Source organism: Dipodomys merriami, unplaced genomic scaffold, assembly GCF_024711535.1.
Source record: "Dipodomys merriami isolate MVZ:Mamm:240054 unplaced genomic scaffold, mDipMer1.0.p SCAF_188, whole genome shotgun sequence".
NCBI lineage: Eukaryota > Metazoa > Chordata > Mammalia > Rodentia > Heteromyidae > Dipodomys > Dipodomys merriami.
Genome location: NW_027203248.1, coordinates 417,222 through 441,590, shown reverse-complemented (window position 1 = coordinate 441,590; position 24,369 = coordinate 417,222). Strand labels below are relative to the sequence as shown.

Here is a 24,369-nt window from a genome sequence, read left to right as displayed (position 1 = left end):
AATGAATTTCACTGACCTTTTTCCCTAGAGGGACCCTAGGGTTGGAATAAATTTTTATAAATAAAATAATGTTTGCTTTGTAGCCCTGATAATTTTCTTCTATCTCTGAGGCTGATGAAATAACAAGAAGCTTGTTGTTTCTTAGAACAAAGGTATTTTCAGAGGAACCGATCTAACTATTATTATTAATAATCTCATTACTGAGGCATCACCAATGCTTCTGTGCATTTGAGGTTACCAAATAGATTAAAGTTTTATTCTGAAAACTATGGAGGCGTACAGGAACAAAGCAGCTTATGAGCACAGTGGGGTGATGGTTTTCCTGGCTAAGCTACTATTGTATTGAGGAGAAGCACTGCTCTGTTCTGCAGGAGTATAGCCCCTCTGGTAAAGGGTCTTTGCAAAGACCTGCTGATTGGCCATAGAAGACCTCATAGGTAGTCATGACAACAAGAGACCATTGTTAATGAGATTTTTTCCCCCCTCACAAGGGCACCAATATGCTGTTGTTTTTTTTTTAAGGACAAGAAAGTCTCATTATAATCTCAGACATAGGCTACCAGTAAATGAGAACAGATTTTTGCCCTTTGCTTTGGTGGGAAGGAGGAGAAAGAAGGGAGTTGAGATAGAAAATAGAGACATGCTCTCTTCCTCTTTTTATCCATATTCCTAGCATTTGATGTCAGAATAATAGGTCACTTTTCATTGTCGTACATTCCCTCTGTTTTTCTTGTCTTGGGCTGGGCATAGAAGAGACTAGAACATATAGTCAAAGGGATGGCTGGACTGCTGCCGATAGGGAACAGTGAATGTTATAGTCCATATTCTACATGAGTAGTGGGGTGTTCCCTGATAAAATATAAGCTATCTAGCTCAATTTGACTATGGAACAGAAAATACATATTTTCAGGAAGTATATCCCAAATAGTGCAAGGGGACATACTTACATTAAAATGACTTTGTTATTTATGAGAAGTTTAATCATCAGAGGGCTTCATAGTTTGCATTTTAGATATCCAAGTTATTAAAAAATGGTGTATGATGGGGTGCAGTGAGGGAGTCTCAAATGACTCAGGCAGGAGATGGAAAGAGGAGAGGACTTGAGTGGCAGCCTTGGTTCTAGATCTCTGGGCAGATTTCATCTGCTGAAGTAAGCATAAAATTTCCTTAGTTTGCACTGGTTAACTTCAGTTGCCCCCACCCCTTTTTAAAATTAGTTTAGCTTTGCATTTTGTTAACATGACTCATTTTGCTGCAGAATGAAAACATATTTTCAAACTGGGTGTCTGTATATTTATTCATTAAATGTTGCTTTCCTACAGAGGGAAGAATCTGAGTGAGAGATGTGAACTTACAGATACCCCTAACAATAGGCCATGCATTACTTATTGCTGACCATTGTCTTCACCACAAAGATGGTCTGGGTAGACCTGTTGTTTGTTGAAAGCTTCTGGGGAAATGTTCCTATATCCTTCTTAGTCTCCTCTAGTTGTCTCTGATACCCACAGTGACATGAAATGAGAAAAGACTGGCATGAGAAGATAGCCTTGGGTGGCTCAACATGTGTGTTTCACTCTGGAAAGTGAATAGAGGCAGCAGCACCACTCTGAGTAGCAGGGCAATGTAGACCCTAAAGTTGGGAAGATTAGTCTCTGTGGGATGTCCATCCAATCCTCGGGGTAAGGGCAGTATGGAGTGCTGGGCCAAAGATACAGACTTGCCTTTTCCTCCATCTCTTTTTTTTTTTCCTCCTTCATTTTCTATCCATCCACTTGTGTTTTTCCTCCTTGTCCCCTCCCCTGAGCTTCTGAATAGTGAACTCAACATTTAGGAATTTCTCCCATTAGCAATGTATTCTGAGAGCTTGTGGAGCCTGGGAGAAGAAGCATGAAGTGTAAACCTGGAATTTCCAAAGCCTGGCCAGCACATAGAGGGCTGGGAGCAGTGGAGGTCACACAGACTGCTACCAAGAGCAAGATTCTCACTTGGGAGGAGTTTTGACTGGGTGTCTTGGGGAAGTAGGCACTCAGCCCTCTAGGGATTGCTTGTTCACTTGATTTCTTTCTCTCTCCTCATCAGACTGTGGAGTGGTACTTGCTGTATAGTGCAGAATTCTGTCTGGATTATCAGAGAACAAAGCCCTGTGAGTCTTGTCTTCAGAGTGAAGATGTTGAGAGAGAACTTGGTTCTGAATCAGGCATCGCAAGAGACGGTCAGAGACAACGTGGATGGTGGGTTCTGAAAAAGGAAGCTCAGATACTCTCAAGGATAGGGGGGTTTGTAGTTGCCCTGCTCTGGAAAGCAGACTTCAGTAAAATGGGAGGTCACCCCTAGAAGTGATTTCTAGCCCAAGGATTTCAGGTTGCTTCTCTTTCCCAAACCTCTAGTCTCATCCACAAAGAAGACTTCTTTGATCCCATCTCTTTCAAGGAAGTACCAAGGTGGAGACCAGATTGTGGCCTTGAATGGACACATTTGAGTTAATATTTGGCAGGGACTAATCTAATCTAAGGGCAGGTCACAGAGTGGGGCTCAGTGGCAAGATGTGGACATGACTCAAGTTTCTGGTGTCATGACCCTGCTGGGGTGGGTCATGTGTCCCGTGGTTGCTTCCTCTTTCTCCATAAATTGGCTGTGGGGAAATCCCTGGTAGATGCTATAAGAATCTTTGGGCTCAGGGCAGAAGTCAGCAGCTCAGCAGAGAGGACAAGATGGAGTGGAGGCTTGCCTTCCTGCTTGCCCTTCTCTGCCTCCTTAGCCCTGCTGCAGGAACTGTAACACCTAGGATCATGGATGCTTCCCATGCATCGATTACAGTTTCAGCTCAACCTCAGCCTACAGAGCCAGCTGGAACGTCTTGGGTGGCACCCATGGCCACTTCATGGGCAGCAGATGGTGCTGTGAGCCAGGTGAGGAGGCTGCAGAGCCTAAGTGAGCTAGCTTCCCTTCCTCTCACTGTTTTGGGGACCTGAATACAATTTCATGGATGGCTAGAGGTGGGCACTCTAAAAGATTAATGACTCTTTCTGTTCACTCTAGGTGCCCTGGAAATGAATTAAAAATCTAAGTCACATAATTAAATTGTTAGCTGGGGAATGTGGGAGGAAAGAATCTATGCGTTGAAGAGATTCTCAAATCAGATTGCTAATATTAAGACCATTAGTAGGGGGAAGACGGCAAATCCCGGTACCTAGGTTCTGGTTGGGAAAGATGACTACTAATCAGATATTTTAAAAGAAGTTCTCCCCAGGTGATACAAATACCCATTCCATAAAGGAACTGTTAGGAAATGGACCCAGTAAGCAGCATCTCCAGGAAAGTTTGTTCAGTGAATTTGCTGCTGCACAGAAGGGACCCTGGAAGGTGAACAAGAGATGGTGAGCGAGTGAGAACTTATGGGCTCCTGCTGAGGTCTGGCCATTTCTCTGTACTTAGATAGATAGATAGCAAGTAAAGGGATGAGATATTTGGCTCAGGAAAGTGCCACTATGCATGGGTATTTCCTAAAGGAATGTTGACTTTTCTCAGTCTTCATTATAGGGAGTTTCTAGGACTATTTGGAACACCAAATGACTGCAGTTATAAAAGAAACCAACCAAGCCACTGTGCACTTCAGAAATGGGTCTGGCACAGTTCCCTGTGCAGAAGGCCTTGGGGGATGAATTCCCTTTGGATTTCCTTCAAAGGAAGAGAAATGGACATGCATTTTGAGGATCTTGACTCAGATCAGCTAGCTGCTTCCATGAACAGGGTGGGTGAATAGGAAAGGGAAAGGGAGAGACTTTTATTGGGTGGTTTTCATTGCAGCATCAGAAATATGCAGGCAATGCAAATGTGATAACCATATGGTTTTTGAACAGGGTTTAGAGGGAATATCAGGAAGAGTTAGGTCAAAGTAATGGTCCCATTTTAGAGTTGTCGAAACTGAGACTTGTTAAGGTGAAGTCATTGGCTTCTAGTTACTAAGCAGGCAAATTACATAGTTTGGCTATCAGTCTACTCATGCTAATTCAGTTATTTCATGGGGGTTTCAACTTATTTCCAGGGTACCTATAGTGACTACCATTTCTTTTCTATGTTTTATTTTTAATTTCATTTTATTGTAAAGATGCTGTACAGAGGAGCTACAGTTACATGAGTAAGGCAATGAGTACGTTGTCGATCATTGTTACCCCTTTCCTTATTGTTGTGCCACTTTCCCTTTCCTCCCCCACCTCCCAGACTCCTCCCTCAGCCCCAAAGTTGTAAAGTTTGTTTCCAATATACCATTTCTAAATTTCCAGGGAGTACAGATAAAAATTGCTTATTTTAAAGAAGAAAATTGTTTTTATTTTATTGTAAAAGTAATGTACAGAAGGTACATAAGTAAGTTGATGAGTACATTTCTTTGGGAGTAGTGTTACCCCTCTCTCATTTTTCTCCTGTTTTCTCTCTCCCCTGACTTCCTTTCTCCCCAAGTTGTAAAGTTCATTTCCAATGTAGTGTCTAGTGAGTATGGCTGTTGCATTGGTTCGCCCTCTGTCCCACCATTTCTGTGATTCTCTTTCCCTTCCTCCAATCAGAAACTTTTATATATGACAAAGAGCACCAAAATCAGGAAATGGTAACCATGGGGAATAAGCCAGAGGAGAAAAAAAGAAAGACAAAAGAAATAACTGCAAACAATACACTGAAAAAAAAAGAAAGAAAAACAAAACAGCCACAAACCCCTCTTGTTTCCACATCATGGAGTTCATTTTGATTAGCATCATTTTATATGGTACATAGCTATTGAGCTATAGCGAACCTCTGTTAGGACTATCTTAGACTATCCTACTAATTATTACAAATGAGGGAAACCATGGAGCCTATGTTTCTTTGGGTCTGGTTTACTTCACCTAATATGATTTTTTTCAAGTCTTGAGAAGAGAAAGATTTGAGAACCATAAATAGGCACAAGGACTCTATATTGTCAGAAATCAGAAACATAATTCTGTCCTATGACACGAAATAATTTCTGGGAACAATTGAAACTGGCTAACTCCTTCTCCTCTTCTTCTTTTTGAGGTTAACAATAACTTAAAAAATTTTTTTAAGTGTATTTGATCTTGTTTATATTGTTGTTGTATAGTTATATGTAGGTTACAATTCCATAAGTCAGAAAGGGGCCAGTCACCCCTTTCTTTGTTCTCCCCCATTTTTCTCCTCTTATCCCAACCCCCAAGTTATGTAGTTCATTTTTTACATAGTGCCCATTGTGTATAATGACTGCATTTCCTTACCATGCCTTCCTCCATTCCTGGGTGCCATTCTTACCTTACCTACCTTCCCAAACAATAATAACAACTTATTATAAACCTTTACCACCAGTAAAAAAAAAAGTGCATCATCAATAATAGAATAAAATTTGGGCCAAGGAAAAGAGGTATTCAAAATGTATGTTGTCTGGTAAGAAGACAAATATTTAAAAGTAGATAAGAAATGGTAGTTAAATTGCACTTAGAGGTTTTAATTTCCTTCCTAGTTTACTTATCTCCCTGTGGTGAGTCTGTATCACGACGCCAGCCTCCTTTTATGGTGGACTAGGTGTCAATCCTACTATAAACCTAATTTTCTGGGGCTGGATGTCAGTTTGATGAGCTCTTTGCAAAGTGGTGGAAAACCCTTTTTATAACTGTCATTTAGCAAGTTCCAAATGTATCATTTTCTGTACTTTGAACATGTTGAGTACCATTATTTTATGCCTTGAGTCTTTGTGGGCACTTAGACCTGCCTGTTAATTAGAGCCAATTGCAACCTTAAATCACAAATGTGAGTCACACCTTTGGGGTGAGGTTGAGCACTAGATCTATGTGGGCCCTCCAGAAAGGGCTGTATCAGCTCTCATCTCACAGAGGAGGGAAAGGCCCAGGGATCTGCTCCACACAGTTACTGACACAGTGGGGCCCATGATGATTCCTGTACTTTTGTCATATGGCTTTGGGGCTGGTTGGAAAAAGAAACAAAAACAGTATGGCTTTTAGAACAACCATGGACATGATTTCTGGGTGGGAAACAGTCTTATTCATCTTTTAGCACCAGAGTTTGTCATGTTGTAGGCCATAGTACATGTTGAGGACATGCTGAGTGGGAGCCCAGAACTATCATCTGTTTGGTGAGGCATGCAGGATCCTATTTGCCCTCCACAAAGAAGAGAAGGAAGTCACAGATCCTTCCATGGGCCGAGGGGACAAACACTTGCCTTTGTCTCCCATTCTCCACATTAGGCTCACGTAGAGTTTAAGCATTCACCACAGAGAGAGACTCATCACCATTAGCTTCATTGTCTTTGAATTCAAGAAGCAGAAATATCTCTAATGGGAGACACTGATCAAACTTATGGACCATTTTGATGTCAGCTGAGCATGCTGGGCTGATGATAAGCAGGATGGAAGCTGGGAGTTCACAGCATAGGGACAGAGATGTTCAATAGAAGCCAGGGGAACGGCTGTCAGCAGGCTCATAATTATTTGCCTGTCTTTCAGGTGAACTTCAAGACTAAAAGTTGTTAGCTCGTGGCTCCTAGTTGACTGTCTAGAGACTTTTTGATGAGATTCACTGTTTCTTAAGTTGACAGAGCTTTTCAGAAAACACTAGGAATGGTCCAGCTCTGTCTTGAGCAGCTAATTAACATCCCCTTGTCAATTGTACTGCAAGATATTCTTCCTCCTCTTTTTTCTTCTTTACTAGACAGTTATTATAAGCTAGTTCTTCAAAAAGTTCATGGTACATGGCTTCTTCTTGTAAGAGACTTGACATGCTTAAGCCAGAACCTTTCTATCTTTAGATAGAATTGAAGAGGAGTACCTTTGACAGGCTCCTGGTGCATGCTGTCTTGTCCTTATTCATCCCTGGCAAAGACCCCTTCCCCTGCCTTCTCTACTCCTTACCCCATGTGCAACATAAAACTGCTTGTCCTTCCTCCTTACTCCCTATTCCTATAGATTTGGGGTGTGATTGGAAAAGGAAATAGAGGCCAATGTCAAGAAAGTCATGGAGAATTTTTTGTATACACACCCACACACACACAAACACTTTTAAAGAAACATAATCCAAATATAGAACAAAAACCAATTAACTGGAAGAAGCTTAGTCTTCCAGAGATCACTGATGGGCTAGATCTTGTTTCTAGAAGCATCTAGGTCACATTTCTTTTCTTTTCTTTCTTTCTTTTTTGTTTTGTTGGTTGTGGAGCCAGAACTCTGGGCTTGGGCATTGCCCCTCAGCTCTTCAGCTCTACCACTTGAGCCACAACACCACTTCCATCCTTTTCTGCTTATGTGGTGCTGAGGAATCAAACCCAGGGCCTTATGCATCCAAGGCAAGCACTCTAACACTGAGCTACCTTCCTAGCTCTTAAGGAGGCTTGGAGATCAGTAGACATTAAATGCATAAAGCATACAACTTCAGCCGGTTGTTTTGAACTTAGAGAGACCTGGCCTAAGTTTCTTCAGACTCTGAAAAACACTTCTCTTTTCTTCAGAGATTCATAAAGAGCCCCTTCAGGCTGATGCTCCACAGGTGAGCTTTGGGCTGATCTTCAGATGAGATCATTAAAAGGCACAGCTGGTTTGGCTGCCAAGAGTGACTCTGTAAGGCAAAAGTAGCAATAAAAAAAATGTTAATTGTGCCAGGATCCCCTTGAGGTAGTTCAAAGGGGACAAAAGAAAAACAGGATCTTTCAAACCTGTCATTTTAAAATATGCAGTGGCACCGAAGTGTGAGCCTGAATATCTTAAAGAAACATCAAATATTTTAAAATGACTTTTCTGCAAATGGTATGCTAGAGAACTTTATTTAAGTAATTTGCACAAAACTCCAGGTTCATACACTGCTTAGATATTTTTTCTTTTTTATTATCTTTTTTTTTTTTTTTGGTTTGGTGGCACTGGCCAAAACTTAGTGCCTTGAGCTTGCTAGGTAGGTCTTCTACCACTTGAGCAACATTCTCAGTCCTTTTCACTTTGGTTATTTGGCTTGAACTGCAGTCCTCCTATTTACACTACCCGTTTGCCTCTACACCCAGTTTTTTAATGGTTGAGACAGGCTGGGGTCTTGAGAACTGTTTTCATGGACTAGTCTGGAACCATGATCCTCTTGATCTCAGCTTCCCGAGTAATTATATTACAAACGAGAGCCACTGTGCGTGGTTTATACCACTCAAATTTTAACAAATAGCTGGTTTGTTCTCATTTGAAAGAATATTATTTATATAATTTCCAGGCTGAAGAGAAGATATGAATTTGTACTGTATATTTTCACCATAGCCCACATCTTTGATCCTTTCTTCATTCCAGTAGGGTGGAATTGGATTGGGCTTGGGTAAAGATGAACAAAAGAAGATCAAGTAATACAAGGAGGAAGAAGTAACAGTAGTTGATCACCTGCCATGTGTTGGTGGCTTGGCTCACCTGACTTCATGAGGACAAATATGGCTTCCTAAAGACAGACCCTACAACTAGGTTATCTCAATTTCATTGAGGAGGAATAAATTTGAGTGAGAATCCCACAGAGTGGTAGAATTGACAGTCAAACATAGGGCTCTTGTTAAATCTTTATTTCCTATTCTTTGCATAGAAACAGTAATGATGTCTTTCTAGATGCCTCAGAATGGAGACTTCCCTTTCCTAAAGGCTTTTGACTCAATGGCTTCATGGAACAGGTGGAAATGCAGTTCCACTTGTTCCTGTGATCCTGTTCCTTTGTGTATTGGACTTCACTTGCTTGCCTCCCGGTGCTCTTTGGACAAGCCCATCCCTGCAATTCCTGTTATCCTCCCCTCCTCCCCCAAAAAAAGAAAAGAAAAGAAGAAAGAATTCTCATCTTCCCACTTATTACTAATGTTCACTGAATTGTTATTTTCAGCCCTTTTCCAATTTCACCGCCTCTGTGAATGACCGTGGAATCTGCCAGTGTGCCATCTCCCTGCCAGACACCACCTTTCCTGCAGACAGAGTGGAGCGCTTGGAGTACACAGCGTACAACCTGTCTCAGAGGTTTGAGGCAGAATTTTCTAAAGTAAGTAAGCATTTACTTTTCAGGTGATATCTTGATGAGGACAAATAAATCAGCAAAAAAAAGCACTGTAAGGAAAATTCAGGGACATTATGAGTCGTGGCTCTTCCCTTGTCTAAGATGCGTATTTGTGCCTTGTGGGAGTTGTAGCATTATTTTATAGGATTCCTAATAGCGGGGTAAATGAGAGCTCCACAAGGAATGAGAATGGAGGGTATCTAAGCCAGGGCAAAGCCCACCTCAATGCTGTGGGCCTGCACGGTTGGAAAGAGGTCTTGAATTCCCTTGTAGGCCCCAATACTATAATTTTTATTTTGTTTTATTGCTTCTCTATGGTTTTCTTCTAGATCTGGTTTTGCTTTCTTTTCTTTCCTTTCCCCCACAATCCATAGTTCTGCTCTCTTACTTCTCTTGTACTTTTCCTTCTATTGATTGCTTTTGTTTCTTCCTCCACTTGCCTCAGTCTTGTCCATACCTTTTAAAATTTCTTTCCCTTTTCTTCTTTAATCTTTTATTTATTTGTTATTTTGTATTCTTTTTGGTCTTTCTTACTTGTATGCCATCCCTTTTTTTTGTCTTCCCTCTTCTTCCTTTTGGCCATACTCCTTCCTTTTTCCTTTCTCCTTTTGCTATCTATCTATCTATCTATCTATCTATCTATCTATCTATCTATCTATCTATCTATCTATCTATCTATCTGTTTAGCATCTGTCTACCTACCTATCTGTATAATTTGTTTTCTTTCTTTCTTATTTTTCTTGATAGTTGATTTCTATTTTCACAGCAAGAAGATTTTATTAGTTGTGTCTAACATTAGACTAAAATTAAAGGCTTTCTTGGGAATTTAAATCAAGACTAATAGCTCTCTCAGCCTTGGGAAAACCTTAAATACAACCTGCTACTTACTACTTCTTTCCAGCCATAGGAAATTATTTTAAAATGTTTACCTTTCTCTGAACTGGCTGCAGCAATGTGATTCCGTAACCCCATTTTGACCCCTTCCTGCTTTTTAGCCAAGTTACAAATCAATTAGAAAGACTCCTATTTTATATACAGGTGAAGTCCAAGCTAAGGTATAATCACATTATTCATTATTTAATACAACCCCATTAATTTGCAAGGAGATCTGGCTTTACTGCAAGATTCAAAATAAGTTTTCCAGAGCAATTTAAGCTTAGGCACTTCAACATCCAACATCATTATCCTTTAAGGCAAAAATTATGGTGAGGCTGAGACCCTACTTTCAACTCGAATTGGTAGATAAATATTCTAAGTTTAAATGAGTGTCCAGGAAAATGTGTTTGACGACTCCAGCAACCTAGCTTCTTAAGAAATAAAATGTCCTTGAATTAATCAGCAGAAAAGGCATAGCACTAAATTATAAATTCCACCCATTAATATTCATAGCCTTATTCCAGCATAATCAAGAACAGATAAGAAGTTATGCATAAAAACATAACAAGTAGGGGAAAATCCTAGGTAAAGATCTTTTCAGTTGGAGTCACTTGCTTTGAAATAGTAGAAACCAATGATTTGCATGTCATTTTTGCTGCCAGGAGTGTGAAGGGCAGTTTGAAATCTCATGTTGCTCCAGGGGAATAAATGGCTTGCCAAAATTTTAATTCCAGTGCTGTAGTGTGTGTTGGGGGGTGGGGTGGGGTGAGTTGGGGTATGACATATGCTTTGTTAATAGTTGGAAAGGAAAAGTGCTGAATAGGTGGACAACTTTTAGTTCTGAAAGTGGCAATAGCCAGTGCCACCCTCCCCCAAATTGTGATTGAAGCCAAAAAAGGAGTTTACCTGCCAGTTGGAATTTGCATAATCAGTTTGATAGGAAAGGTGATAATAACAATGATAACAGTAGTGGCTTTCATTTGTGTTTTTTTCCCCAAATCATTTCTAGTTCTATTTTCTTTTCAAACAAGTTTTTAACAGAACAAGGTCAGGTATCTTCCCTTCCATTTTAGGGATAGAAAAACTGAAGTTCATAAAGGTAAAGAAACTTTTTTTCCTAAGAATTCTTTTTAAAAAATTTTATTCGTTGTAAAGATGCCATACAGAGGGGTTACAGTTATAGGAGTAAGGCAATGAGTACATATCTTGTTCAGCATTGTTATCCCTTCCCTTGTTGTTCTCCCACTATCCCTTCCCTCCCTTCCCTCTTTCACTCCCCCCCCAACCCAAAGTTGTAAAGTTCATTTCCAATATACTGTCTTGTGGGTATCATTGTTGCAATGGGTCATCCTGTGTCTTGTTTCAGCATTTTGTTATTACCTTTCCCCTCCCCAAATTAGACAAATGTATATACAAGATGCAGAGTACCAAAATCAAGTACAGTGACAACAAAGGAAGAACGTACAAAGGAAACAAAACAAAATCACATAGTACACTTAAAACAATAACAACAAGAACGAGGAAAGGCCTCTTGTGTCCATAGCTTGGGGTTCATTTCACTTAGCATCATCTCTCCTCATTGTTCTTCTCTTGGCTGGTTAAACTAGATCAGGAATTTGAGTCTTTGAAATCATACCAGCTTCTTTTCCTCATGGCCAGGATGTTAACAGCCTCTTGTGCAGACCCAAGAAGAGATGCAGTAAGACAGTAATACTTTCAAATCCAAAGTTAGCTCTTTAGCTCAGGGCTGTTGAATTTCCAGGTGAATTATTGTAGCTGTCCCTAGGTTGCCTTGGAAATCACCATTTGTCAAGGGACTTGGGGGAATGACTGTTTTGGGCAGACCAGTGAAAAGGATTTTTGACTGCCTTACATTGATTCATTATCTGTCTGTACACAGAGTAGACAGAGAGCTGCCTCTGCATACGATGCTGAAAACATTTTCTACTTTTATGTTGTTTATAACATGGCCTGGCCTTTTGTGACTTCACTTAGGGAGGGGGTGACAGAAAAGGAGTTTTTCTTCCTCTGGAGGCTTATGGTCTTTGGGGCAAGTTATTAAAAACGACACATTTGCAAATAGATCTTCATGCATGAGAAGATTGAAGTGGTCTGGGAGATATTTAGACAACTCCTAAACAAACAACATTGATTAAGCAATGTTTTGTGCAATGAAATGAAATAAATTAAAAGGTCAGTTTGGAAAACACTGAAGTCACAGTTTCTTGGTTAATTTATATAATTGATAACACATTCATTAGCTAGACACTCTATGGACATTATCTTTAGTCTTTACAATAATCTTGTGAGCTGCAAGAAGCTTAGGGAAATTAGGTATATGCTCACTACATACTGAAGTCAGATTTGAGGTCAGGTGGTTCTAGCATCCGGGTGCTTGTCTTCATTGTCATATCAAGCTCCATTAACTTAATTGTATTTTCTTTTTAAGGCTATGTTAAAAATAACAGTATGTTGTAGACTGTATTTAGTTATGTCAGGCAATCTGGTCATAATTACGATCATAGGTTTTGAGGAATTGGCTGAAATATGAATTGAAATAATTCTTTAGCTTACTAATATAACATCCTTATTTATTATAAGGTAAGAAATAATGGCAATTTATTATGACATAAGTGTACAACAAACAAAATGAAATGCTACTTCTGAATGTTAGGTTGGTGGTTTGAAGACAAGTATATGAGGTTTTTTAACACTAAGACCTGTAGCAATGCTGAAATTTTAGGTAAAGATATTGATAGCTATTCATAGCTAGACCCATATTCTTACTAGAATGTTCTATGGCATCCCCATCCTCTAGATGTCAATACCACCTACCCATTGCCTCCCCCAACTGTGACAACTAAAGATGTGGTCAATATTGCTGAATTCCACTGGTGTAATTCTAGAGATTTTCTAGAAAAGTGACAAATGTGCAAAGTGTATCAAATGCCTAGAATATAGGGCTAGACTCATGACTAGGTAGGGTAGCCTGCCTAGATGGATCTGAAACTCCTAGAAAGGAAGAGCTGGCCTGTTCTCAGAATTGTTCATGCTGTTGGGCACATTCATGTGGAAGGTTGACATGAATAATCTGCTTACATTAGCAGAGTTCACACTGTAAAGTCTTTCTGGTCCATTTTTCAAGGTCTGCTTGCCTGGACAAGGCCTGGCAAGTCTCTCTGTATAATTCTTAAACACTACTGAGCTTTCCTCTGACTGCCAGATGAAAGAATCTTCTGGCCCTATTTTCTTCCTTGGGACAGATTTTGTGAAGCTCTTCATTCTGTCGCTGAATTCAGTCAGGTGCAGTGAACATTGTCAGAGGTCACACGCTCCAGGTCATATCTTAGTTCTCTGTGAGAACTGGAGAGAGACACATTTTACTTAGCAGAGATGACTGTTGAATCACTCATTTTTGCAGCATAGCAGCTGTGACGTGCCCTAGAATGTTCCAGGAAAGCTGAGAGTGTTTTATTTATTCCAAGAGCTGTCAAGGCCAAATGCCAACAAGCAAATTCATTTCTCAAACTTCCAATGGATTGGTACTTTGTTATTATTATTTTACAACAGGCAGGCTTTTATGCCCAATTTATGTAGAAATTGAAATGTGGTTACCATGTATCTGTGTGCATCTTTGGAGGGGAACTTGTTTGGGTTTTACCTTCCTCCTATACACTCATATAGATGTATATTTAACCTCTCTTTTCACCAAAATGTCACGAGCTCTATCAGCCTTGGAGTGATGGCACATTTGATGGCAGCGAGCATCGGTTGCCTGAGGAGATACTAGCAGTGCCAAGGGCTGCATTTTCAACTTTCATTAAAATACTCTTTGCCTGAAGCCCTGGGCCTTTAGGTCTTTGGCCTATGAGTCTATTCTAATTTGGACAGTGGGGTTAAGTGGATGGGCTAAAATGACAGAAGCTCAGGCTGCCTTTGGTATTAGAAGGATTAGGGGTCAACATCTGGCTTTGAATTCATTCAGGCATTTGGATCAGCTACTCGACATTCATGCAGTTTGGAGCACATATATTCAAAAAATTTAAAAACCAAGTTAGACCAGCAACTTTTAATGAGCAAGACTTGAAAAAGCCATGGCATTTCTTTTGGAGAGATCAGATATAGAATGTACCACCAACTGTTTATTGAAATATCCATTTGGAGATTCCAATTATACATCAAACCATTAAAGGGTTTTTTGGAAGTATTTTAACTTAATGATCAGACATTCAAATATATGCAACAAATGTGTAATTTAAAGGTCTGATTGCAATAATCAGTTCTTAGAATAAATGTGAGCTCAATGCCGTGTGCACTTTATAATTGCACATACATGCACATATTGTATACTAAATTGGGTATTAATGCCACTTTGCAGAAGGCAGGGGGTCTTAAAAGTCATTGCATATGATCAGCAAAGAAGAACTACTGGGTGCCTTTTCCCCTTTTCTAGGAAATTCTTAGGTGTAGAACAATGGTTCTAAACAAAGGGAAAGCAGTGGTAATGATGACTTAGTTCTTAGGGAACATTTAGTAATGCTTGAAGACATTTTTGGTTATCATAAGCAGGTGGGAGGGTGGTACTGGAATATGAACAGCTGACTATCTTATAACACATCCCATAAGAAAGAAATCTACCTAAATTATTAGTAGCACTGTTGTGGAGAAATCCAAATACATTGCAAATGCACAGAGAGCAGAGATGGCAGGAGACAGATTCAAACCAGTTTAGTCTGGGGAGGTAATGTCTTCCAACATCAAAGTGGATATTAAAACACGAATGATGATTCTGGGACAAATTGTTCTTAGTGTAGGTAAGTGCAAAATCTTTCCCTAGCTATAGTAACATGTTCCTTTTAGCTTACATTTAGATAGGCCAAAAAATGTAGTTGAATATAATTTTTGATCAAATTCTTTATAAAAACCAGTGCTTCATATATGGTATATAACATATGAGCACCGTTATATATTACAGACTGTGATAGACAATTTGCTCCAGGAAAGTTAGAATGAACTTGTGACTTTAAATGAGCATCATTATTCCACAATACTGTGAATTTCCGGAAATTAAGTAATCACTTAATCACAATAAAAAAAAAAAAAAAAGAACCTTGGGGAAGGGAGGGAGGGAGGGGATGGTAGGGGGAAAACAATGGAGGGGGTAACAATGTTCAAGAGGAAGTGGAAGTGTACTCATTACCTCACTCATGTAACTGTAACCCTCTGTATAGTATCTTTACAATAAAAAAAATTAAAAAAAAAAACCAGTGCTTGACAAAAGTCAAATCATTTTCAAGGATTGGACAGACAGACAATGGAGGAACCTTTTTTAAAAAATATATTACCCTGGGGACTGACTTAAACTTTTTGCTTCCCCTTCAGGTGAAGAAATATGTCCAATTAATCAGCATATATGAAAAGAAGCTCGTAAACCTCACTGTCCGAGTAGAGGTCATGGAAAAGGATAGCATTTCTTTCACAGAATTGGACTTTGAGTTGATCAAGATAGAAATGAAGGAGATACAAAAACTGATCATAACGCTGAAGGACAACTTTGCTGGAAGCTCAGTTATTATTGACCAGTTGGAAGTGGAGGTAAGGAATACATGAACTTCTCAGAAAGACTGCAATATGTTCTCTTCAGTGACCATGAAAAAAATTCTAGTACTTGGACATGAACTTCAATCCCCTCAGTTCTAATTCTGTTTCTCCTGACAACATGGCACACCTAACATTCTGTTCTCAATAGAAACATGATTGTTATTGTATAAGTTAAACATATTGGAATCTCATTGACTGAGGAGCCAAGGGTAGTTTAATGGTCACAGTCCTGCCCAGAACCAGATGGCCTTTCATTTCTTACAAAAGAGATGACCTAAGTCTGGATAATTCTCCATGACCATGCTAGATCTTCTCTGATCTTAATTTATCCTTATGGATCTAGAAATCTACAAGTTACCTAATTGTGAACACATTAAGTCTGTTTCCTCTCTTAAATGACCACTTCATCCTTGATCCCTCTTGGAATTCTTTATACCTACCGGCAACCTCCTTTAAGAAATTTCTTATATGCTTTAGATCTATGGGTAAAGCCCACCATTTGTTATGGCTGGTTAATTTATATCAATGAAAATTTATTAGCATAGTGATAACATGGCCTACAATTGAGAATTCTAGTTATATATTTTAGAATTTAAGATTTCTCTGGACCCCACCATTCATTAGAAACTTAATTATAATACAACATGAGTAAACACGAGTTTATAGAGGAAAGTTATTAGAAATGAACTTTAATGGACATTTGTAGATGCCTAGAATGAGCCTCAGCTCTATTATTAAAGCTGTTAAAATCTTTGCCATTTTCTTCTTGTCACACACATCTGCCTGAGATGTGACAGGCATTCACGCTAAACCATAAAATGTATTCTTCCAAATGAAACCATTCAGAAGAATCTCTGGCGTATTCTGCAGCAATGTTTCACTAAATGACAAATTCAGCCCCGGAATGTTTATGAAAGAAATTGCACAATAATATAAAGTCACTCTGAATTTTTATTTCCTTAGATAAGGAATATGACTCTCTTGGTAGAGAAGCTGGAGACGCTAGACAAAAACAATGTCCTTCACATTCGCAAAGAAATCTGGGCTCTGAAAAACAAGCTGAAAGAATGTGAAAAGTCTAAAAGTGAACTGAATGCTGTTCCTTTGCCTCCCCCTGCTCCTGGTAAGCATGCCATATGTCTATCACTTGAGTCAGGCCTTGGAATGAGCTGTGCAGTGGGGTAGGGAAGGGATTCGGGACTGCAGTGGTTGAAGTTCTAAGTTTACTTTTCCATGTCCTAAATCCTCCTACCTCAAGTAATTCTGCTGTCATGCTTTGTGGCTCACAGAGGAAAGGCACAAACAAAGAGCTGATTTGAAACAAAACCCACAAGTTGCATATATTCTCTTTATATTTGCCAAGAGGAAAATGATCTCTATGGTGGCAGGGGAGCTGTGTAAGGTAAAGCCTCTGGAATCTATGTGTATGGCTTCTGTTTTCCCAGACAGGCTGGACTTGCTGATTTCCCTGACAAGCTGGGTATAGGGTCTTGATTCTGTGTTCTTGATTCTAGGTTCTGTGTCAATGAGGATTAAAGAGATAGATCCTTTCTTGGAGGAAAGGGTGCCACCTCACTCTCCACTGATTAAAATATAACACAGAGGAGGTGCTTTGTTAAATACATCTATGAATAGAGGCAGTGGAGTGGAGGATCAAGGGCATGTCTTTGGAGTCCTAAAGCTCTGAGCTTCCCATCTCTGTGGCTGCATGGGGAGAAAATCCTTCATTGGTAAAATGGGACAATAGCAGTAGCTACCTTGTAAGGTTGCTATGGAGATTAATGGGACAATGCCTGGGACGCTCAGGGCAGTGTAATCCGTGCTCATAATACTAGCAATGATATTATTTGACATGCAAACCTTGCTGTGGACAGAGGCAGGGATAGATCTTTATGCAGCAAAGTTCATTCTTCCAGTCTCCCAGTCATAACATTCGGACTTGTCCTTTAGGTCGTGAGCATCTCTGCCTGAATGCAGATGGTCTCTTTTCATCAAATTGTGCAGCTTAAAAAAACTAATTCTGGATCCTTGTCAATATAGCTGTTTTCTTTAAGGCTTAATAGATATGGGCATAGTTATAGGCCTGTTGGTCTTTTCAGGGTACACTTTCCTCTTTCTATGTTTGAAGATCTGCCCTACAGATCTTCAGACACACAGAGGATGTTTAGGGCAAAGACCACAAACAAACTTAGGCTGAATGTAGTCTGAGACCAGTGGTATAAAATGCATAATGGAAATGAAAGTTGGTGCTGTTGGTCCACAGGGCTCATGGTAGCAGGAGTCAAGGTAATGTTGCAACTTCTGATAATAACTAAGCAGCAGATATCCCTCTCCCTGAGCAAATGGAATAGGCTTTTCTGGTACAGATGTCTGTGTATTCTTTAAAATAAGGAGCATTGTTGATCAAGAAAACACATTCAGGGCCACCTAACTTAGCTCCTCACTGTCTTAGAGGAGAGGACATGAGTAGCAAAAATGCTGCTTTTTCTGAAGCTCTCAGTAGTTAGGAACAGAGCTGAAATTCAGGGCTATCTCAGAGTGTCAATCATCAGCCATCCGACGATAGTGTTGGGGGAGAAAATGCACTGTTTAGTATCTAGAGAGGAAAGCAAGTTAAGTCTGTTGGATTTTTTTTTTTGTTAGAAATTTATTTTTTTTTCTCAGAATTTCCCCTAGACCGTCATACTTAACACTTCTGTCAACCATCTCAGCCCAGCTGTGTTGTTTAAGCAAACTAAACCCAGATTTCCACTTACTTTCCCACAACCTTGGCAGTGCCTGGATCCCTGCCAAGTCACTTGGCCCTTCTCCAGCTTTGTTCATATTATATTTATGATGTTTGTATTAAACTGACTTTTTGTCGTGTTTTTAAATCAATTTCTTTCACTTGCTCTCTTTCTGTTTGGATTGGTTGATAATGCAGAATTGGAAAATCCCCAGGCACCACAAAGTTGTGAGCCTGTGGAGACTTTAATTAAAGTTACTCACTATTATGGGACTTTAAAATCTGGCCTGTCTGCTTTTTTCACTGCAGAGTTGCACAGAACAAAAAAAGACTATATGCAAGTCTCAGCTATAAAGTGGTCCTGCTCCTCCCTCATGACTGTGTTTGCTAACCCTGTGGTCAGCTTGAACTTAGAACCAGCACATGTGTTTTGAGTTCAATAAAATGCATGTTATGCCTTTTTTTGGTAGCCAATAGCATCCTTTTCTGCTTCATTTCATAGGACTCTCTAACTTAAAATAATTGGCCTCTGTTCATTAACTTTTTTCCTTATAACAACTGATTTCACTCTCCATGCTTTCCACCCTGCCTTTCCCTCCCCAAATCTAAATGAACTTCATATTTGCAAAATGTGATGAGTATGTTTAGGTATCAGTCATCATTTTGCTTGGGGATGGTAGGCCCTGTTGGTACATGATAGGTGTTTAGTACGTGGTTAGTGATTCCATGGGATATGGACAATACAGGATGACTTATTAAAACCTCAAACTTGAGTTTTGAGCAGAGTCTAATGAAATAATCCAGTCAATTTAGGTTTGTTTTTATAATTACGATAATTTTAATTGCCTAATTCTTACAAGTTAATCATAGTCTTCTCTTGACTCAAATGAAGTTCAGTTGCCCAGGCGAGAGAACTGACAGAAACAAAATTAAGTTTCCTCTGTAAGTCTATAATGTCTAGCTTTATTCTTTATTTATTGCTTCATTTTTGTGCTTGTATCTGGGCTTGAACTCAGGGCTTTGTGCTCTCACTTGACTTCTCTGATCAAGACTGGTGTGCTCTACCACTTGAACCATACCTCCAGTTGTAATGTGCTTTTAAAAGAAAACACTATTAACCATGATGATAAAAAATAAAAAGCCCAGTGATGGTAAAAAATAAAAAGCCCATTCTGAAATGTCATGTCTATGGCTTCCCTGGATATTTTCAGACTACCAAGGAAGTAACTCATGAATTTCATGATAAAGAGATTGGTCAACCTAAGTTGGATTTGTATAAAGGCTTCCTCTCATTATGATCTGTGGAGTAAATAAGACATTTTAAAACCTTAATTGTGTAGCCAGGCTAGTGTTTGTGAAAAAGTAAATTGAGTTTAGGTGATTTGATTAATCTTTGGCTCCTTTATTCTGCAAAAGTAATTCAGTGTCTCTGTACTGGTACTGGAATTACCAGGATAGGGAAAGAAACCTTTAGAAGCCACTACTCAGAAAAGGAGACAGTCAAGTAAAACTTCACCTGTAACCTTATACAATTGTAATGATTGGACTTATCATCTTGAGTTGCACTTACAAGGCTTCTCTCTATTCTTTCCAACTGTTCTGCAGAGTAGTTATGATTTTTCTTTTAGCATAAGGAAATTGAGGGTTGGAAGGTGAAGCAACTTGTTCAGAGATACATAGCTACTTAGTATGAGAGACACTATTTGAATTGGAACCTGTCTGATTGGATTTTCACTGTACCAGGCTGCCTTGCATATCTGCTCTACTGGAGGAGTGCACTGTGATTTCTGGAGTGATAGGATAGTTCTAACAATACACCTACCCGACTGACATCTGTTAGCTTTGCTTCCCTGCTTATGGAGAAGCTGAAAGAGTACTTTCATTCCTGATAGTTCTGTGCTGTGTACTCTTGCACCAGAAAATGCAAAGTGGTGCTTTCACTGCTGGTGAAGCTGGTGAAGATTTTTGGATCAGAATCAAACCAGGACCTTAACTATACTCAAATAAAAGGATAAAGGGATAAAGAGGGAGGAATTACAACATGGACAGGAGAGCATTTAGGAATGGATGGGAAGCAAGGAAAATCTATTAATGGTACATTCCATTTTATACTTACATTAAGTACAATTTCAAATTTCTGGTCAACTTATGAAATGATAAGCTATTATCATTATCATCAATAGTAACCATACTAAGATGATCACCAATAATAATAGTATTATGCTAAAAATAGAAATGTAATCAAAGTAACAATGATATTAGGTACTTTTTGAGAAATTTATTTAGGTTTGTTTATATCTAAAGATTCTGCTTCTACATACGCAGCTAGGATAGTTTGGGCTTTATCTTTAATGCTTGAACAAGTCATACATATCGTAAGTTTTCCTGAAATATTTTATTATAGTTAGTTTGGGGCATTTTCTTTCCAGGAAGGTAAAGTTCAACGAAGCAAACAACTCTGAAACCTTTTAGCCTAAAAGTAAACTCACAACTTCCTCTCATTTCCTCACAGTGAAATGTAGTTGAATAAATAAGTTCTCAGGAAGATATTTTAAGTAGAAAACCTAGTTGGTAGCATATGGGAACTAGAACAGTTTTTGTTATCATTAAACTGAACACACCGCTAACTTTATTTTAATAATTCATGCATTGTTTCATAAACAAAAGCAAACAAGCATTCATCTGAGAGATCATTTTTAGGAGAAGAAATAATAATTTATAATATTATTTATTATTTCTTTAGTAGGAAGCAGTCTCCTGTCTGAACACACAGTGCTTTTTTATTTATGAAATGGCGCATGTATTATTAAAATAAACCTGCGACTGTGTTCTGTTTAATGGGATGCAAAATTATTTGAGGCTGGGTACAGAGTTGTTTCATTTCTCTACCTGTTGTATGGTTGGCTGGCTTTCCTACCAACTGTGGAATTCTGAGAGTATTTAAGAAGCACATATCAAAAAGTCCCAGCAGATTGAAAAATAGAAACAGGATTTCTAAGAACAGTTCTACCTCTGAGCAGAACTTGTGTGAGAAATCTGAGAAGGCATTCAGCAAGGAAAAGAATGCTTCTTTCCTTCTTGGGCTGAGACAAAAGCTTTGTCCTGCCATTTCCACAGTACTAATCACAGGTGACTCTTAAAATTGCTGCTTTTGGTTCCTGTCACTCACATGGTTTCCATATCTCCCCAATTCCCCCCAGGCATATAAAAACTAAATCCACTGATTCAAGCTCTGTTCTTTCCTTCCTTTACCTGTTCTGCTCTGAGCAGCAAAGATGAACAAAAATGACCTTAAATGTACTTGAAGTTGGATTGTCTTTGTTACCCAATAAACCATCAATTTCTTACCAACTTTTTTTTTTTAAAGAGAGAATGTTAAGATCCCAGAAAAAATGTTCAACTCTTTGGATGGTTCTTATAAAAATACTAGGGGAACTTTATTTCATTTTTTATAGCTCATAAATGTTTTGGGTTGGCAGGCATTTCAGAGGGAGTGAAATGAGAAGGGCCAGTTGCCCAGCTTGAGTCATTTACCCAAGTATTTCGGGGAATGTCAATTCAATGGACCAGTGCATCTGGTCCCACTTGGTTGTACACACTGTGACAATGACTCTTTCAGAATGGCAGGGATAAAATAGTTGCCTGTCATCCTCTATTGCATGGTAGCATATGGGTTACAAACAGCAGGACTCACTGTGTAACTCTGTAGCAAGACAGTCACCATGTGATTTATGGTATGGGTTATGCACTAGGCACAGAGCAGGCAGTAGTGCCCTAAAATACCTTTAAAGGCTTCTCAAGGCTGAATTCCCACTGTTATAGGACCATCATTCTGGATCTATAAAATGTTGGGTTTTAAAATTGCTCTTCTGAGATTATTTTGGAGCAGGGCTGGTATCTAGTGAATATGTATTTGGGGGGTCTCAGGAAAAGCACAGTGGGGAAGGGCATGGAGACTGAATCAGGATGATTTTGCTTTCATCACAGTTCTCTCTTGGGAGTGACCTCTGACTAATAGCACCTTGTGGCTTTATGGAAATAGGAGAAGATTCTGCAGTGATCTTACTTTTTGATTTCTTCATGAGAAAAATGAATAGGTTTCTGAATTATGCAAAATGCTTTCAGATAGATGAAAATAAATGATAAAGTCTTTCCTTTTCTCTCTGGGTCCTCTGAACTTTAAAATATGGATGTGGGCAGTTTCATTATCCCCGTGTATGGACTACAAGTCCATCTGTGGTGGTTCTTTGCAGGTCTAACAGTAGCGTGGGTTTGCCCAGAGACAGGTACCATGAAATGCTGTGACTTTTTGACAGCAGAGCTGCTGTTTTCATTAAACTTTGGCAAGAAAAATATCAAGGGATGCCTTTGGTTCTTAAGATGCTAAGCAGTTGATCACTCATTTTCTCTAAGAATGCCCTTGACCATTTTTCTTCTTTGTACAGGGAGCTGCAGTCACGGTGGTGTGATGAACATCAGCAAACCCTCAGTGGTTCAGCTCAACTATAAAGGCTTTTCCTACAAGTATGGTGCCTGGGGTCGGGATTACTCTCCTGAGAACCCTGAGAAAACTCTGTATTGGGTGGCACCTCTGAATACAGATGCAAGAGCACTGGAATATTACAGACTCTACAACACACTGGATGATTTACTATTGTACACATATGCTAAACAATATCGGATTGTCTATGGTCAAGGTGGTGGTATAGCAGTTTACAAAAGGAACATGTATGTCAACTGGTACAATTCTGGGAACATTGCTAAAGTTAACCTGACCGACAACACTGTTGCTGTGACTCGAAATCTCCCTGGTGCTGCCTATAATAACCGTTTTTCATATGCTAATGTGGCTTGGCAAGATATTGACTTTGCTGTGGATGAACAAGGACTTTGGGTCATTTATGCAACTGAAGCCAGCACTGGTAATATAGTGATTAGCAAACTCAATGACACCTCACTTGAGGTGCTAAACACTTGGGTTACCAAGCAATACAAATCATCTGTTTCTAATGCCTTTATGGTATGTGGGGTGCTCTATGCTACTCGTACTTTGAACACCAGAACAGAAGAGATTTTTTACTACTATGACACAAACACAGGCAGGCAAGGAAATCTAGCCATTATAATGCCAAAGATGCAGGAAACAATACAGAGCATTAACTATAACCCTTTTGATCAAAAACTTTATGTGTATAATGATGGCTATCTACTGGAGTATAATCTAGTCTTCCTACAGGAATCTCAGGAAGACATCTAGGTGGTAGAACTACAGTGGTTGTTGAAATGTTCTTCTCCACTTATTTAGATATCTGCTGGAGAATCAAGAAGTGTGTTTCTTTAGTGGTATTCAGTATGGATAATTGCACCAAACTAGAGAGTGAGGATATTTGCCTTGATTTGTTAAGTTCTCTTGGAAACCATTGCCTCTAGTGATGTATTGTCTACCTTCCAGGTTGGGATTGTCAGATGTCTAGGAACATTATGGGTTTAATGATGCATACAGTGTGGTAGTACCTAGAAATTAAGGGACTTAAAGAGGACCCTAAGTATGGCTTCTGGGATTCTTTATATAGATTTTCTCAATGACCGATCCTTAACCCCACTAATTCTTCAATGCCTAGAAGGAATTTGGGGCTTCATTTGGCACATTTCAATTTGAAGTTGCCTTAGGGACCAAATCTCTCACTTTGTTCTCTTCATTAGCTCCTGGAATGATGCTTTGTGCATACCAGAAAAATAAAATTTTCATGTGATATTATATCTGTAAAGTGTTTTGCATTTTCTAGAGAAAGGGCTTTTTATGCATTAAATTGTACACTGCAATAAAATCCTTGAAGGCTCTTTGGATGATGAACTTTTTTTCTCCTCTTACTGTCCACCCACGTTAAAAGTCAGTATAATCTTCTACCTTGTAATTTAATTCCAAAGGCAGCCCAGGAGATAAGAACCAAACTTTCCAACTAATTCCCTTTCTCTATTGTGTGCTTTTTATGAAAAGAAATTAACTCATTTTCTAAGGGAAAATCACAAGTCAAAAAATTAAATTTTGCTGAGCGCTGGTGGCTCATGCCTGTAATCCTTAGCTACTCAGGAGGCTGAGATCTGAGGATCAGCCA

The 24,369-nt window shown here is 39.2% G+C and overlaps 1 protein-coding gene across 1 annotated transcript; it reads left to right on the top strand.

Moving 5' to 3' along the window:
• Positions 1 to 2,657: 2,657 nt before the first annotated feature.
• On the top strand, positions 2,658 to 24,100 carry Olfm4 (olfactomedin 4). Its single transcript, XM_070026671.1, has 5 exons — positions 2,658 to 2,909; positions 8,884 to 9,036; positions 15,310 to 15,522; positions 16,492 to 16,651; positions 22,699 to 24,100. Exons 1-5 carry the CDS (start codon positions 2,712 to 2,714, stop codon positions 23,508 to 23,510), a joined length of 1,536 nt encoding a protein of 511 aa, XP_069882772.1. The 5' UTR covers positions 2,658 to 2,711; the 3' UTR covers positions 23,511 to 24,100.
• The last annotated feature ends 269 nt before the right edge of the window (positions 24,101 to 24,369 follow it).

Bases quoted from the DNA above. Each gene is read 5' to 3' on its own strand.
- Olfm4 (XM_070026671.1), top strand. From the start codon at position 2,712: ATGGAGTGGAGGCTTGCCTTCCTGCTTGCCCTTCTCTGCCTCCTTAGC. The intron at 9,037-15,309 runs GTAAGTAAGCAT...CTTCCCCTTCAG, and splicing joins TTGAGGCAGAATTTTCTAAA to GTGAAGAAATATGTCCAATT. The intron at 15,523-16,491 runs GTAAGGAATACA...TTATTTCCTTAG, and splicing joins TTGACCAGTTGGAAGTGGAG to ATAAGGAATATGACTCTCTT.